Consider the following 17,873-nt stretch of genomic DNA (forward strand, 5'->3'; position numbering starts at 1 on the left):
ATGAGAATAATCCTGCATTTCCACTTTTCTTCCTTTTTTTCTCCATGCATATTATATTGTCAAAAACAAATTGTAACCACCCATATACAATAAACTCCTCTTGGTTATAACATAATGCTAAATCATAAGGTAATATAAGATGGGATGAATCATCTATGCTTCAATGAGATACATCATATGCAATTATAAGTGCATTAAAAGAAAGTATATAAATTGTCACATTATAATGCAAGTATCTAAGTCGAACATGCGTATAGCTATCCTATATAATTAAATCAATAGCTTAGATGGTGTCACCCTTAGCCCAAGTGAGAGAAGTAAAGGTTTGATTCAAAGATAGGATTAGCGTCGGCTCCTAGTTTCACGTCCCACTTTCCATCGAAGTGGTAGCATAGTGAGAACGGGGCTTTAATTCCACCGGAGTGGCCCAGGTTCAAAACGCGCGGACGTTGATTAAATGTAAGGACCGGATGCCTTCCGCTTGGTTTATCCGGTGGAGTCGCTATCTGGTTTGTCGGATGCTTAGATAGTACTGGTGTGATGTACTCACACGTGAGTTTCGGGGAGGGTATGAATAAAATTTGTGTATCCGCATCGAATATTCTCCAATAGAGGGGGTTGGGGGTTTGCTACGCGGGTGAGGGGTGAGGGGTGAGGTCCTCCTCTTCCCCCCCCTCTCTTCACTTTTGCCACAGCAAAAAAAAAAGAAAGAAAAGAAAAGAAAGAAAATAGAAAGGAGACCCAATCGGTACATATTTGCAAATTTCTTTCCCTGCATCTGATCTGATATCTCGGGAGGGGTTTTCATTCTCTTTGGAGAAGAAGAGCAGCAGATCAAATGATTGCGACCAAGAGATCGTTGCAATGGATGCTGGGAAGGGCGATTGGGGCGAGGAGCATGTGCGCCCTTCCCCACAAATCCGCCCCCTCCTCTTCCGAGGAACTGATGAGAATGGAACACCAGTATAGCGCTCATAAGTAAGCTATGTTGTTGTACCCCACACCACTCCCCTTCTTAGATCCCAAATTCTTGCGGCCTTGATCTAATGCTTTCCTCACTTAGATCCTCTGTTATTTATGTAGATTTATTATATTTGGTTTTGTTGGATGTCGATGCTACCAGGTCTCTGACTCGGTCGATCTTGGTTTTGTTGGGAAGGAAGAAATGTTTGTCAATGTTTCTGTGTTTTGTTTATGGGTTTATCTATGGTTTTGACAAGTCTGGTTGGTGCATGATGATATGCTGATTGAAATTGGAGGGTTGCCATGGCTTTTAAGAGTTAGTGATGCTGATTTTCAGCTGATGCTAATTTTTGATACGATGAGAATTGGTGCTATTCTTTCTTTGTTGTTTGGTTTTTTGCTCAGTAAACTTGGAATTTTTGGGCTTGGTTTGATCTGCTGCTGTAGTTTGTGGTAGTCGTATAAACCGGTGATGAATCAAGGCTTTGCTCTTGTATACAGCAGTACTAATGTTGGAGCTTCTAATACACTTGATACCTGTTTAGAAGCAACAAAATACTTAGTTGGCTTTTTTCTGATCAACTTCATGCTCTGATATGTTGGCTGTCTCTATAGTGGTCGTCTTCTGCTTGTGCGCTTTTAATAGTCCACGCTGCATTGCAAGTTCCAACTTTGTCTCATGAAAAACCATGAAAATTAGGTTTACATATAAGGACATTGAAACATGTGTAACTATATATTGAAGAGATTGTAGGAGTCTGTTGATGATAGTGCTGATTCTGCTGAAGAACATTTCCACATTTGATACATTTGTGAGGAGAGAGAGACTTGGATGGATGTTGAAGGGTTAGGATAGTGGATTCATGGACTTTATATAACGTACATGGAAGTTGTGGAAAGGAATAGAGATGGCATTGTGTTGGATCTAAGCATTATCTTATATGTCTTTGACACCAAATTTGAATGGTTTCAATATATCTGAAACTAAACTGCAATATTTACCATCCCTGACCATATATCTTTTTAATTCTCTTTCCATTTCTTTCTATTTCACTTATCTTTTGTAGTAGTATGTCTCTAACTAAACATGTATAAAGAGAGGCAAAGATGATGCGGCTGGCTTCACAACAAAAATGTAAAGTTACCAACTTATCTTGTATTTTAGTTTACTTATATTTGTCAAGCTATTTGGTTTGAAAACTTAACATGTGCGTAAACCAAATCCAGTGAGTTGTCCATGCTGTTTTCAGGATCCATATCCAACTTGAACATTTTACATTGTTGTTGCCTCCATACTACCACACAAAGTAGTTAGCCCCTGTTAATAAGAAATGGCAAAGGACTCATAAGGCCAGCTCTAGGCACATAGGAGAAGACTAAATAGATATAATTTTTTTAAAATTATTTGCTGTTGATGTTATTGATACTTTATTTTGGCTTTTAAAAATTGGCTAAGAATCTGCCTGTGGTTCTTTAATATTAGTCTAGAGGTGCATTTTTCTATTGATATCTTGGTATAGATGGAAGGGTTCCTTGCTAAAGTTCAAATTTTTGCTTGACGACCATTTTGTGGAGTTTCAAGTCATATACTTTAGAAATGGCTTTTCAGTACCTTGTATCAAACCTTGCCTACTTCATTATTCATAATTTCTGGGTATAGAATAACATTCAAGAGTGGCTCCGTGATTGTACAAATTGTTATGAATAACCAAGTAAATTTATTCCAGGTAGCCTTTTGAATTTATGACTATCCCCCTTCTTGTCCAAAGTTTCCTTGGACCAAATTGACATCAGCCCGTGAAGGTCGGCATCATTTAATAACTAGGTATAAATTTCTTTGCTATGGAGATCATACTTTGATTCATAATACTGATGACATGTAGATGGCATCAGGCATGTGGTTTAAGGTTAAAGTAGTGTATTAGGCCAAACAGAGGAATAAGCCAAGTTTTACCTTGTTTTCCGATTCTTTTCATTCATTTCATCTTAAGCACGTTGGTGGCTAGAGTTAAAATTGGAATGAGTTAGAACCAATAAAACCATCCAAAAATAGCCTAAATAAACAAAACTGCACATATTTATCCTACTGACTATGTCCAATTCCATTGAAATGCTTAAATTTTCACACAACTTTTGGACCTTCGGATAACCAGAATATTTTGTGATCATCTACATCCACATTAATCCATCATTGACCCAATATGCTATGATACTCACTGAAGCCGTAATCTGAAATTTAATGTGATCATGTTGCCATGACGGATAAAATACTGATACAACAAGGTACGCATGCACAAATATGGCAAATCTTCAATTTTCTGGTTGATCCTGAATTTTGATTTGGATTAAACTAGAAAATAATTTTCTATAATTGATGGATTTATTTATTATCTTTAAATGATTCAGATAGGCAGGTTCCAGGAGAAAATTGTTTTAAACTAGAACAAAGAAACTGGGTGATTAACTGATTGAGCTATTGCCACCAAAATGTGTAAACATTGTCACTTAATGTTATCATGTAAAGAAAATGAAAGCATAATAACTGATTGAGCTTTTTGTGATAGGGTCTTTACCATTAGATGCTATATAGCAATCTCTGAAAATTGCTGAGTTCTGAATTAAATTTGTACTCCTGTTACATAGTTATTAATATTTCTGATTTGTTACCTTAACATCTGTTATTGCTGATTACATTATTATCGTGTAGTTTGCAATCAATATATTGTCCATTTGATCCACTGTTAGCCATTTTTATATAATTCTTGTCCAACTAAATAATAGAACATTTAGTTAAATGTTACATCTCCTCAATCTGATATTTGGTCCTTGATTGTATCACTGTTTTTCAATTTGTGAAAAAAAGAAACTATGGTCTGGACTAGCTTCAGTGAATCAAGCATGCCTTGTTCACTTTATTAGTGGAATTTTGTTAGTTTTTGATGATTTTCCGAGTCATAATTATGCCTTTAGTACTCATGATATTATCACCCTTGCATTGATTCATTATTGACAACTGTTAAACTTTTACACTGCTCTGAGTCATTCTGTGATTAATCTGCAGTTATCATCCGATTCCTACGGTATTTTCTCAAGGGAAGGGCACTTGTATATGGGACCCTGAAGGCAACAAGTATATTGATTTCCTATCTGCTTACTCTGCAGTCAATCAGGTTTATAGTCTTGCCAAAACCCATTTTATGTGCTTTTGCTAACCAATATTCAAAACTTTAACTCTGTGAACAAATTAATCTTCCTACACGTTGAGCTCAAAATTAATTTTTCAATGAAAACATGGTTGTGTCATGACAATGTTGATTGTTGTTGTGGAATTGGTTTTCATCCTTGGAGATGTGTAAGGTATCAGTTGAGTCAGTTTCTATATTTGCAGCCTATTTGATTTCTATTTCAGAAACTCATTTGTTTTTCCCCCTTTTTTGGCTTTGCTTTTTAGGGACATTGTCATCCAAAAGTCACGAAAGCCTTGATTGAACAGGCTGAAAGGCTTACTCTTAGCTCTAGGGCCTTCTACAATGATAAGCTTCCAATCTTTGCAGAGTACCTCACACGCATGTTTGGATATGAAATGATGCTGCCAATGAATACTGGAGCTGAAGGTGTGGAAACTGCTCTGAAATTGGCACGTAAATGGGGTTATGAGAAGAAAAAAATACCCAAGGATGAGGTAAGGCAATCGAACAAACTATGGAGTTTAGCTTTTCCCAAGTCTGTGTTTTAGTTGTAGGGCATTCTTACAACCTACATCTCATGTCAGAGTGTTGATAACTTGATATCATTATTGTTATCTCTAAATTTCATAATTTCTCATTTCCATATTAAATTCCTGTGTTTTTGCCACCCTTGGATCTGAAAGTTCTCATGTCAGAGTGTTGATAACTAGATATCATTATTAAACTTTCAGATCCAAGGGTGGCAAAAATATAGGAATTCAATATGGAAATGAGAAATTATGAAAATTAGAGATAATTATTCTATCAAGTTGGGTCACAGACGCCACACGATATGGATATACCAATAGGGCAAACCTTGAAAACTAGGACATAATACATCTTGAATATGCCAACTTATATATATATATATATATATATATATATATATATATATATATAGATATAGATACGTGTGTGTAATATATAATACATACACAAGTACGTATACTTATGTAAAAAAGAATTCATAAGATGTAGTAGGCTATCAAAATAACATAGTCCATACTTTATATGACATCATCAACTTTTACTAGCTCATCAATTAGTCATCATTCAAATTTACAGACCCCAATCCATACTTATATTTTAATATTTAAGATCATAAACTACAAATTTGGCCATTCATCATTAGAAGGTTAATATTAAAAAGAACTTCCCTCATTCTTGGAGGTATTAGGGAAGTATTTCAAGTGTATATGAGATGTATCTTGAGTGTTTCTTTAATTTTGAAAATGGAATACTTTACACAAGTATTTGTAATAACCCATGACCTTACCTAAAAAGCTGGCTGAAAGATATTATTTGGCTTCTTTGGCCTCGTAAAAGTACCCAATATCTCTGCAGCATGCAATTGATGTGGGACTAGCATACACCAGCACATGCACTTACATAGTCCTCACGTTTAAGCCATTGTGTCTTCTCACTAGGTGAAGGGTCCAAATCTAATCACAGACTCCACGATCAACTCATGGTCTGTCCTAAAAGGATCTGTATTGTAGTGTCCCCTAGTTCACATGGGCTATGGGCTAGGTTCACTCTAATACCATTTGTAACGACCTAGAACCCTACCCGAAAAGCTAGTTACTTGGCCCTATATAAGTACTCAGGATCTCCCCAGCACGCAATCGATGCAAGACAAATATAGGCTAGCACGGGCTCTCACAATATTAGACATATATCCAGAAGTACCTAACGAGTATAAATATTTATGGTCATATATTTGAAGTATCCGTGCTTTCTTGCAATTAACAAAATGAAAATGTATAAAGATGTATCAGAATGACATGCTTACATCTTATTAATTTTGAAGTTGATGAGGAAGATATCTCAATAGAGCTAGCGACGAGATGGAGAGATTAAAAACCTTTTTTTAATGGGACATGGCAAAGATGGAGAGTTATCTTAACTAATGTAGCCACGTAGGCCTTTATTTATCTCGACTTGTTTACAATTTTCTTACATCTGAAATTTATGGTTCTATTTTCAAGTTACAGCTTGATTTTTCTGATGATATTTTCATGCACATTTAAGAGTAACTATATAATTAAACTGAGTGGATGATCTCTATGTTTGTCTTGTACTATTTCTTGTGTTGCTTTCAGACTTTTATTTTTACCACGGGTATTGGATTGAATAACTTATATAAGACATTGCCAAGAATAGGGATTGCAAGAGATTAGGTTCATGTCATGTTGGACATAGGGATTGCGAGTAAACTTTCAACCTTAACCTAAGCCCAACTCATTTATTAAACAGGTCAGAAATGAAAAACCCAAAAAACGACCTAATTTTTTAATAGATAAGATGACCCAGTATATATAACCCATTTTAGAAGCTAGTGCCTGGTGTCTCCAAAGTGACGCAGTTAACCTATTTATCCTATAAGGGTACCCGATTTGACATGATTCACCTAGTGTAGACACGGTCACTCTGTTGGCTAATACCGACCCTTTCTTTTAGGAAAGGCCATCCAAGAGGGGATTAGGGGACTTGGTGGGTGCCTACTTATTCATAGATAAGGAAAAGAATATTATTTAAAAAAAACAAACCTCGACAAATCCATCTGACTAATGGACAAAAGAAAACATGACAAATAGGGGTGAAAGTAGGTCAGATATATTCTGATCACATCTATTTCTAAATCTGGTTCAGTTTGGATGTGGATAACAATCCTAGTATCCGATTGAGAGAAGAGAAAAGGGAAAAGGGGAAGAGAGTAATGGGAAGAGGAGTGAGGATCAACTAGGGTTTCATATCTCTCATAGAGGGAAAAGGGAAGAAAGATTCCAAAAGTTTTTCTCATTTGGATGACTGAACTAAGTCCTTATCCTTACTAGAATCGTAAAAAAAAAAAAATGTAGTAAAATGGGTAAAAAAAGGTTTCTGGTTAGAGCTTGGTTTTAAATGGGTCAATAGGTCAAATAGATAAATCGGTTGGTTTCAAGTTATTAATGGGTCAGTTTCAAGTCATGTTGACCCAACCTGATTATTAAACAGAGTGATCCAAGTCAAACATCTCTTGGTTTAGTAAACAAGTTCTATCTAACCTGTTTATAACCTAAAACTGATTATCCTGACCTAATTCTGGTAACTTCGTATTTGGTTGGAGCAATGTTCACCATCTTGATACCAGACCCCATACAGATAACATCTTGGTATAGTATCGATATGCCCTGTACGAGGGTCGGTTCGGCGTATTGACATTTGGTACACTTTTCATGCCGCATACCAATTTAGTATCAGTGCAATACAGTATATCTTGATACTAACCAGTATAATGTACCATGTTGGAGGTTACCCCTAGTCAAAAGCTATCATATGCTTCCTAATTTGTCTAGGCCTACAGAGTCAATTAAACTTCTTGATTTTTCTTAATCTTTTCGGCACTCATATTACCATCTATCTGGTCTTTTTCTCTAGCAAAGGGTACCATGATTCCTTACTATCAATTTGTAATTGATAAATTAACTGCTTCATGCATAATATTGACTAGTAATTTAAATGGCTGAGGAGGTCTTTTGGAAATTATAATGTTCTACCCTTGTAGAACTTACATTCATGGCCTAGATCTCAATCTACTTTTTACTTATTAATAAAAAGTGTCTAGATCATGGATTACTGCTACCCTGAACCATCTGGTATAGGGTCTACCACACCGTACCAAATTGGAACTAGTATGAAGATCATATTCAGGTCAGTATAGGCCCTGCACCAATACGTATCGAGGCATAGAAGATAAAAAGTAAGAAAAATAGCTCGAGAGCTGTCTTGATACAAGATTCTTTCCATATCGTACCAATCCATATCATACCAAAATGGTAATGTAACGATACGGTACCCAGTATCGAGATTGTGGACCTTGGTCTAGACTATGAGTAAAGCAACCTTTGTAGGATAATCTAGTCTATTCAATTCATTCTAGAACACATGTTGAAGTTTATTCATTATGTAATATATATATATATATATATATGCAATGACATGTATGATTATTCTCTAGAACATAAAATTAATAGTTTGGTAATAAGTACATTCCCTAGATATTCACTGCTTCTTATCACGCAAAGTGTGCATGGAAAATCCTTTGTGCTGAGCATGTTTGAGAAGATATACTTGAGCAAAAATTTCTTGTGAGCTCCACTTAGTAAAAAGCAATAGCCTTTCCAGCAACTATGTTGATTTCATTCATTAAAAACAGCTGGCTGACAAAAAGCGGATAACTTTGCAGGCTATCATTGTGTCTTGTTGTGGATGCTTTCATGGTCGGACCTTGGGTGTAATATCTATGAGCTGTGACAATGACGCTACTCGTGGTTTCGGTCCCTTGGTTCCAGGTCATCTCAAAGTTGATTTTGGTGATGCTGATGCCCTTGAGAAAATCTTTAAAGGTCTGTAAGTTGGATACCCACATGACAATCCAACAGCAAGTATTTTAGTTCAGTAATTCTTGTATTTACCATATTCTTTATACATGATTCCACAAAATTGTTTAAATTTCAGACCATGGCGATCGAGTATGCGGATTTTTATTTGAACCTATTCAAGGAGAGGCAGGAGTAAGTATGCTTGAGAAGTTGTTGCATTTTGTTTCAGTTCACACCTCATCTATGATGTATCAAAAACTTGTTGAATGATGAGAAACTTATTGGTGTCAGTAGGGCTTGCTTGGAGAACAAAGTTTTTGTGCTTGTCTTTAAATTTTTTTTAAAACAATTAAAGAGAGGTTAATGTTTCAACTTTTTTCTCAAAAAATAATTGTGAAGATGTAATGGATAACTCCATATTCTTAAAGTATTCAGTTCATCCCACAGTCCCTTCACAACTCCATTATTTACTAGATGTATGAACATACACAGGCTCTGACTCTGTCTTGTGTTCAAACTTTGGTTTTGTGAGATGAACTCAAGCTTGTTTCATGGGATCAGTGGTGTAAAGGAGCCTTAACTGTTGCAATTTGCAAGTCAGTAGCAAAACGGCATATACCTTTCTGTACATCAAAGCCATATGCTTGATGTGAGTAGATAAGATGGCGAATTGGATAATATTAGGAAATCTAGGGTGCAAAGGTTTGGTGGCTAGTTGTGTAGGTGCATGGTTGGGTACTCTCTAGTTGGTTAACTTAGGGGTGCATATTATCTAACTTATAGTAGATGTGGCCTAATGCCTTCGATGTTAACAATTAAAGGTGGATGCAGAAAACATCTTTTACTAACCAGTGATTCTTGCATGAACCTCTGGATCCTGTGTAAGGTCATAAGAAGTATTGAGAGAGATTTCTTGGTGATCTATTATGCAAGACATTTGGGATGGTCAACTATAGTAGAGCTACTACTGCACCGGGGGTTGTGCCAATAAACCAAGTGTCATAACGTAGGAACTAGAAGATTTTATTATTATTTGGACTACAACATCAGTGAGTTTGAGTTAGCATCTGTTATTGAAGAGGTGGTGGGTGGTTGAACTTTCAATCTTTTGTAGTACTCATTTTTAGTTCCTAGGAGATTTAGTATGGGAGTGTACATAGCAAACTAATGGATCTAGTGAGTTTGGGGGCCATGATGCTTGCAACTCATGTATGCAGGAGATGGAATAACAATTTAGCAAGATGTCTTTTTCACAAAACAAAATCCTGTTGTTATTTTCTTGAAAATTCACCATCATTATTTTTTATTAAATAAATGATTTTTCTTTAGATTATCTCTTCATTTTATCATTGATGCTGTCTAAGCGGTACGATCCCTTATCCACATGTATATTAAGAGCAGTGCAATGAAATTGAAGGCACAAGTGAAAGCAAAATTAAATGATGTGAAACAAATAATTAAAAAAGAGGCATTTTAGGGTTTCAAGAAATATCAAAGGATAGCTAATGGGTTGTTGCCTGGAGCTGCCTGACATTGCGTCTCTTCCTGTTGAACCTTTGAGGGTGCAACTTTGGTCTTAATAGGGCCTCAAGTGGAGCTGCCGACATTGTACCAAGCTTCTCCTCTTGACTCTGCAGTGTTGTGTCATGGGTTTCTCACACAACATCAGGCCATGCAAAAAAAATGAGAACTCAAAGCAATATATTATTAATTGATGCCAAGAAATGGGAGTGTGCATAGGTATTTATAATGTTCTGGGGCTGTTACTTTAATAGGAATCTGTGGGACCTCAAGAACGTTTAGAACTAGACAATAAAGCAAAAGGAAACTGGAGACAAATTTGCAAATCTGAGGTATATGGCTGTTATGTGCTTATTATGATGGGAATCTGGTTGCCAAAAGGATTGGATGACTAAAAGCTACCCATCAGTTTAGTCATACTTTTTGCGACTTTGGTGCCGGCCAATATTTGGTTGATGTCAGACCATGGACACTGGAAGGATACTTGTCAGAATGTTCTGAGGGCATAATGAATACCATCCGTACTGGTACGGGTGGCGTACCAACCTTGGTACGCAAAAAAAATTTTGATACCATACTGTACCGATACTATTCTAGTGTGGCATCAGTACGGGGTCCGATACCGGTACGGCGAACCTTAACTGTGATATGGGGGCTATGGGGGCATAGCAGTTATGTATCCGTATAATATGCCTTTGTAGGTTCTCTTGATTTGCTGATATAGGGCAGTACATCATGGTACATACCATCATAGAGGGTTGTATTTATCGTAGAACGATCAGTTTTTCAAATCTTGGTTCCTATAGGTCTTTATTTGGCCAGGACAATTCTGCCTTTCATGGTGCCAATTTCCAGATCTTACTTTTCTGTTTCCATTATTTTACTATTTTTGTCTAATCAACTTAATCCTTTCAGATCTATTTGATGAATTTGATTAACTTCCACATATCATACTGGATTTTGGATTCTAAAAATGTTTCATGACTAGCTATTAAATCACTTAGTTTTCAAGTTCTGAGATTGCCAGTATACTTGACCCAAGATATTTCTTTCCCAGCTTATGCAACTTATTTTTAGCTTTCCCAGATTTGTTGATATTCTAGTTTTCCTTCTGGAAACTTGTAAGAAACTTTCTCCTTTTTGTGCTAATGTATGAGAAGTTTCAAATCTCTTGTAGTTGACCTTATGGATACTACTGCAAGCCACTTCCTACGAAATAAGTGGACACTTTGTACTCATGTAGGTTCAATTCATCGTTAAAAGGATGATGGTTCCTTTTGAGCTTTCGAGTGTCAATTCGGACTGTCATAAATTGCAACAGCACATGGATGTCTTTGTTTGCATTTCACAACAGATCTTTGTTAATATTTAGGAAGCATTGTTTCTAGCCAAGGCTTTTCTTTTGTTTCTCTTTCATGATTATTGATGTCATGCATTATTCGACCATTTCTCTATCAACTTTTTGTGCACCTCTCCCAGGTTATAATACCACCAGGTGGTTATTTGAAAGCTGTCAGAGAACTATGCTCTAGACACAACATTCTGATGATTGCTGATGAAATTCAAACTGGCATAGCCCGCACTGGAAAGATGCTGGCATGTGATTGGGAAGATGTTCGACCTGATGTTGTGGTAGGTTCTTGTCTGTAGTTTATGATCACCTATCTATACTCCAAGGCTGAAAATTCATTGTAGTGATACAAACACATGAAAATGCATCTAAGCATGGGTTCTTTGTTCTGTTTATGTTAGAAAACACCTGTCAGTGTTCAGATATAAATACATACCTCTTTTCTATCTCAGGAGTACCTGTAGTTATCTTGTCACATTGCATCGGTTCTTAACATCAGTTATTCATGTATAACCAGATCCTTGGAAAAGCTTTAGGTGCTGGAGTAATACCTGTTAGTGCAGTTCTTGCTGACAAAGATGTCATGCTATGTATCAGGCCAGGAGAGCATGGAAGGTAAACACTCTTATAGTTCTTACCTATTTCCACGAGTTCCACCATATCCATTCTCCACCCCTCTTCCAACTTAATCCTGATGGTGAGTTATGAATTGTCTAATCCTCAAGGGAAAAACAATGGAATAATGAAATTCTAGTAAATGAACTGAATGTTGCCATCACACTTACTGCAACAGTTTCCAGAATTGTCCTTCATCTCTTGGACAATCAACTCATCTACCTAAAAAAGATACTTTACATCATTATGGGGTTAATTTATTATTAAACGTTGCTAGAGCTTATATTACTCATATTAAAATTTTGGCAGCACATTTGGAGGGAATCCTTTGGCTAGTGCAGTGGCAATTGCTGCACTTGAAGTAATCAAAGATGAAGGACTAGTTGAGAGGTACTGTATTTGTTTAAATGAGTCTTTGCATTGTGCATTTTGTGACGCGTCTTAATTATGAATAGTCTTATTTACAGAACATTGTCATTTTAAGGAAAGAACAAAGTATTCAGTATTAATTCTTCTTTGCTTCTGAAAAGATATTCTTGTTTTGATTGTCAGTTATATTATCTAAGATATGCTTAATCTTTTTAGTGTCTCTGGGAAAAGCAAGAACCCGGAAAAGTGCAGTTCAGATTTTCTCTCTACCCAACATTATATAATGATCTGATGCATGCTTCTTCCCCTTCCTTTACTATGTATGTTGTGACTTCTTAAACTGTGTTCAGGATGCCAGCTAATGAGATGCATCGGTAATCTTGTTTGTCTGCTTTCTTTTGATAAATAATTCTTGCATTGAATTTTTTCCTCATAAAGTATCTACATGTTACATTAAGTTTGTTAAGAAGTTTATAGAACAGTTCATCCAAAATGGGCACAGACAGGTGCATACCCATTTCAGCATGTGCTGCGTTGGATGACCGTTAATCCAAAACATGTAGTCTGGCTAATTTTATGGTGGAGATAGTTTCCTTTTTTGAGGGAAAGAGGGGGAAGAGCCACCTGGTGGATTTACCCAGGTCCAAAACACTTGGGGGACACACCTCCTAAGTTTTGAACCCAGAACATCCTCCATTCAGCAGAAGGTGTGACTGCTTGAGTAGTGCGCAATTCATCTCTTCAAGGTGAACTTTCAATCCAAAAATAAAATTAAAAATGGAAAATAGTTCCTGTAGATTCATTAGTTAACTTTAGATTCATAAATCATATCAAGAGACACATCAAATCCCAATTTAGATGTTGGAATCCGTGTGAATGTTCACAAAAGCCTTTTTTACAGAGTGTCAGTCATGAACCAGGCTCGATGTTGAGTTGGGTGGGAAGGATAAACTTTTTTTGTAACCTGTAGCCACATGCATTCACAGTTCTCACCGGACCTGGAAGAAATGTTCATCCCACATGATACAGACAATGAATTCCATGTACATTGTGCAAAATGTTGTGAAAAGGAATCCTGAAAGTTGTGGGAATCAGCAAGTACTTATGCTAGTTTACTCACAAAATCGTGAGAGATGTCAAAAGCAAATGCATAAGAAGGTGGAAGTCAAATGACTCTGAAAGGTTCTCTAATACTGTGTTAGGAACAACATTTTTGGGCATCTTGCCTTGAACTCAAGCGAAAAGCAGACCTTGAAGGGACAAATTTTGTGAAACTATATATTTGGAATTATGCAGTCCCTTAGAGAACAATTTTTAATATAATAGAAGGGGGCATCCAGTGAAAGAGGGTTCAAGAGAGATTAAAAGGTCAGAAAGGATATAGGAGGAAAAAGAGAAGGAAGAGCCTCATGGACTGCCAATTAGATCAGTAGTTGACCAAAATATCCTCTATAGCTGTCGATAGATAGGGATGGGAGGGTCGGAGGAGGGGGGGGTGCTATCGTCATTTTAAGTACACCAAGTTATAACACTAGCAGTGCCTCTACATTTGCTTATGCTGAATACCAAAAACTTTTCTGTAGGTTATTTAGTTCTAATATATGAACTCCAGAACTCCTTCTATACTGATAGATTTGACTATATATAGTGAATCACCATATTTCCTCTGCATAATTAATCTTATTATGAATTTTCTTATGAATCATGCAAAAAATTCTGCATACTCTAGAACTTGTAAAATCTTGGAACTACTAATACAACTTGTCGAATGAGGCTTTTCTTACCTAGTCTATATGTGGTTTTATAAAATGTTGGGAAGATCTTGTTTTATTAATACAACAATTTTGTTGTACAACAGTAAAATTTTCATTGACAAGCTTGAGTGAAATTCAACATATCAATTGTTTTTCCTTTTATTTCTCATTATAGTGAGCATAAATTTGGAAAAGAAATTGTAAGTGAATCCGATCTCTCTGCAGGGCTGCCAAGATGGGCCAGGAATTCAGGGATCAGTTAAAGAAGGTTCAACACCAGTTCCCCAAAATAATTAAAGAGGTCCGGGGAAGAGGGTTGCTCAATGCAATAGACCTGAACAACAAAGCTCTGTCTCCTGTTTCTGCTTATGATTTATGCATTAAGTTAAAGGAGAGGGGCATTCTTGCTAAGCCAACACATGACACTATAATTCGTTTAGCTCCTCCACTCTCCATAAGGTAGGCAACTGTCAAAGCTTCTATTTTCATTTAGGAGTTCCATAAGATTTTTAAGTACCAAAATATGGTTAATGAACAGCTGATTTTTTCAAACAAATGGGTAGCAGCTTTATGACATCTTTCTTCTATTTTTCTCCCTCCTGTCAGCTATGGCTCACTTGATGATTTCTACATTTCAGATGCTGTTTGTTTCTTTTATATCTATTGAAGCTTTTTGAATCTGTGGCCATGTTTTAACTGATGAATTCCCCCACATTCTAAATATGCTTAATCTTGAATATCATTTTGCCGAATGTGATAGAAGAATCGACTAATGAACCCTTTCAGTTGCCGACATGTGTGAGTGATCCATCTTTGTTTAGTGAGAAAACGGAGCAGCAAACTAGCAACACCATTGTGAATACATGCTATCAACTTACATTTGGTCTAATATCATAGATTGATTTTTCACGGAGGAGCATATCCAACTGCTAACTACTATTACCGATAAGTGATTCCCCCTGAAATTTTGCATTTTCTTAGGCATGTCAATCTGGTGTGCCTGTTTGTTGTATGCGGAGTGACACACACTATATTTGTCTTCAGGCAAGGATTCAAACCCATGAGTTCATTATATGCTGTATTTTTTGTTGGTCTCTACTAGATCATGACCCTGTTTGGAGAACATATTTTCCTCCTGTGCTCTTTCTGTTAGATTCATTGATATCTGCCTTTTTTCTTCTCTTTTCCTTTATGCCCCTTATCTTTATAAAAAAAGAAATCACTACTTAGTTGACAGTTGACAGTGGTGCTGAACTTTATGAGGTTTTTTGGTCCAATTTCTAGCGCTGTCCAGTTGTATGATGAAAAAGAGATCATGCTAAATGTATAAATGCAGTACTTGTTGATGACAAGAATCATCTCTGTTCTGTAAGGCTGAGTTACTCCTACATTCAGAAATTCGGCATTTTATTTCTCTTTCATCTATCTTTGATCTTTTTTCCCCAGTTTGGAGGAGCTCAGTGAAGCATCAAAGGCTTTGAATGATGTATTCGAGATTGATTTGCCAAAGATGCAGAAGCAGAAGCCTAAACTAGAAAGCCCAGCGGTTGAGCAAGCATGCGACAGATGTGGGCGGCGAATGTACGACACCACCGATATGGAAAACTAGCTTCGTTTTTCACAGAGAGAGAGAGATGGATGAGTGAAATATTACATTCTATTGCAGTTCTCACCTTACCTGTGCTGAAAAATAGTTGAATAATACAATGATGGTTCCACCATTTTCATCATCCCATTTGCTTGTAGAAGTTCATCCCTTGTAATTGCAATCTATTATTATACTCCACCTCTTTTATGTTAGTCAAGTTGAGAATTTTTCTTGAGCCTCGTCGGAGAGGTCCCTCTTTTTTTTTTTTTTTTTTGCTTCATTTTAAAAAAAGTATCATCTTGATATTATAGAGTTACGGGCCTCTCTTTGTCAACTGAAAACAATGTGATCATGGACAACATTAACAACTCACCTGCCATTTCGAACTTGGCCTACAGGCCTTGGTTTTTATATTGCTGCATTTGTTCTCTAGGAAAGGACTTGTCACCAAATCTATATTCTGATAGTCTCTGATTGATGAGTACGAGAAAATTGCCTCCTCACTCATCAACAATATAATATAGTTAGGTATCCTAGTGATCTCATGATGGCATCTATTATTGTATCTTTAAGTTCCACTTGAGCCAATTGAATGGATTTCCAGACTCTTTTTGTCTTGTTTTCTCCCAATGTCCAAGCCTGCGAATCGATGAATCAGCTTCTGCTCCTCAATCAAATGTTGCAAAAGGACCGTTAACCCAATGGTCTTGCTTTATTAAGGTTTGCTCAATCCATTAAATAGTATATTACCCATTAGTGCCGATGCATGCCATCTTTTCTCCAACCATCTTTTTTTCTTTCTTCTTTCATATGGCTTTCGAGCAATCTCTTCCTTCCTCTTTTCTAAACCATGTGCTTGAGTGGCTATAATATTTATAACTATAATAACTAATTGCTATTCCTGTAGCGTATAAATTTACATATAATGGTATGATTTCTCTAAAGAAGCTAGGTTACTTGCATTGATGACCCTGATGGATAATCAAAAAATATAACTTGCACAATAATTCACTATCAAAAGTAATATAGCTAATCTATGTCTAGTCCTTTTGCAGGACCAACAACTGAAAAAAAAATGGCAATGGAAAGGAAAGAGACATGTTAGACAGTCCAAAAGATACCTAAAAGATCATTTAGCAGCCATTGAAAGAGGAAAGATGAATGGACTTGCTTACAACAACATCTAAACTACTTGCCTTGTCCAGAAGGGCCCCACTTTGTTTGATGTGATGCAGATGGAGCCCATGAAGGAATAGGAGTCCTGGGGGCAATTGAGTGCATTTGAAGGACGCTGCAGTAGGCAAGTAGGCATTCCTTGTCACTGATAATGAACCAGGTGCCTTAAGGTTTACACTTTAATATATATATATATATATATATATATATATATATATATATATATACATATAGAGAGAGAGAGAGAGAGAGAGAGAGAGAGAGAGAGATTTTTAGAATATTTTGCAGGAAAATAGAGTTGGTTGTTATAAGTTTGATATATTTTTTCCTCTTTGCAAGAATGGAGATTCTTTTTACCATAAAACATGGATGTCCTTGGCTTCTACCTATCATACCCACTCCAGCCATGCTTGTACAGTCCATCGCAAGAATGTTGTAAGTTTTGAAAATTTATAGAAAAAATTTACTCCTATTAGGGAAAAAAAAATTGTAAAAGGATGCTTAGGCTCCATATTAAAGAAAAAAAATAGCCAAAATTTGAGGAAAAATACATGAAGGTACAGCTGGTTTTCATAATATTGATAATATTTGATAGTATAAGTTTGCTCCTATTAAAAAAAAAGATAAATTTACAAAAAGATGCTTGAGATTCACCTTAAAGAAAAATAAAGATAACAAAAAGTTTATGCTACATTAGAATTTTTGCTGGAAGTTTACAATTACTGAGAACCACATCATCACGCCGCATCATTACCTATGCCTTATATCATCATAAGAAATGAACTGGCTAGTAAATAGGGTTAAACAAACCCTCCGAGCTACTTCATCCAGTCCCTCTGCATGATCTCGTTGCCACCCTCCCTTCCTTAGCAAGGGAGGCTGGGAGCCTCGATGGTGGTGAAAATCGAAGCAACCTAGCCAACAGTGAAGATTGAAGCAGGCTAG

The 17,873-nt window shown here is 36.4% G+C and overlaps 1 protein-coding gene across 1 annotated transcript; it reads left to right on the forward strand.

The window, feature by feature from the left end:
• Window positions 1–734: 734 nt before the first annotated feature.
• LOC103703725 (ornithine aminotransferase, mitochondrial) lies at window positions 735–15,987 on the forward strand. Its single transcript, XM_039114547.1, has 10 exons — window positions 735–978; window positions 4,025–4,133; window positions 4,415–4,645; window positions 8,419–8,578; window positions 8,691–8,746; window positions 11,555–11,707; window positions 11,944–12,041; window positions 12,351–12,431; window positions 14,390–14,623; window positions 15,611–15,987. Exons 1-10 carry the CDS (start codon window positions 839–841, stop codon window positions 15,771–15,773), a joined length of 1,425 nt encoding a protein of 474 aa, XP_038970475.1. The 5' UTR covers window positions 735–838; the 3' UTR covers window positions 15,774–15,987.
• The last annotated feature ends 1,886 nt before the right edge of the window (window positions 15,988–17,873 follow it).

The sequence above is a fragment of the Phoenix dactylifera genome, chromosome 16 (assembly GCF_009389715.1).
Source record: "Phoenix dactylifera cultivar Barhee BC4 chromosome 16, palm_55x_up_171113_PBpolish2nd_filt_p, whole genome shotgun sequence".
NCBI lineage: Eukaryota > Viridiplantae > Streptophyta > Magnoliopsida > Arecales > Arecaceae > Phoenix > Phoenix dactylifera.

Excerpts from the sequence above, each read along its gene's own strand:
- LOC103703725 (XM_039114547.1), top strand. The coding sequence starts at position 839 with ATGATTGCGACCAAGAGATCGTTGCAATGGATGCTGGGAAGGGCGATT. Across the intron at positions 979-4,024 it reads CACCAGTATAGCGCTCATAA|TTATCATCCGATTCCTACGG; the intron begins GTAAGCTATGTT and ends ATTAATCTGCAG. Across the intron at positions 8,579-8,690 it reads CCTTGAGAAAATCTTTAAAG|ACCATGGCGATCGAGTATGC; the intron begins GTCTGTAAGTTG and ends TTTAAATTTCAG.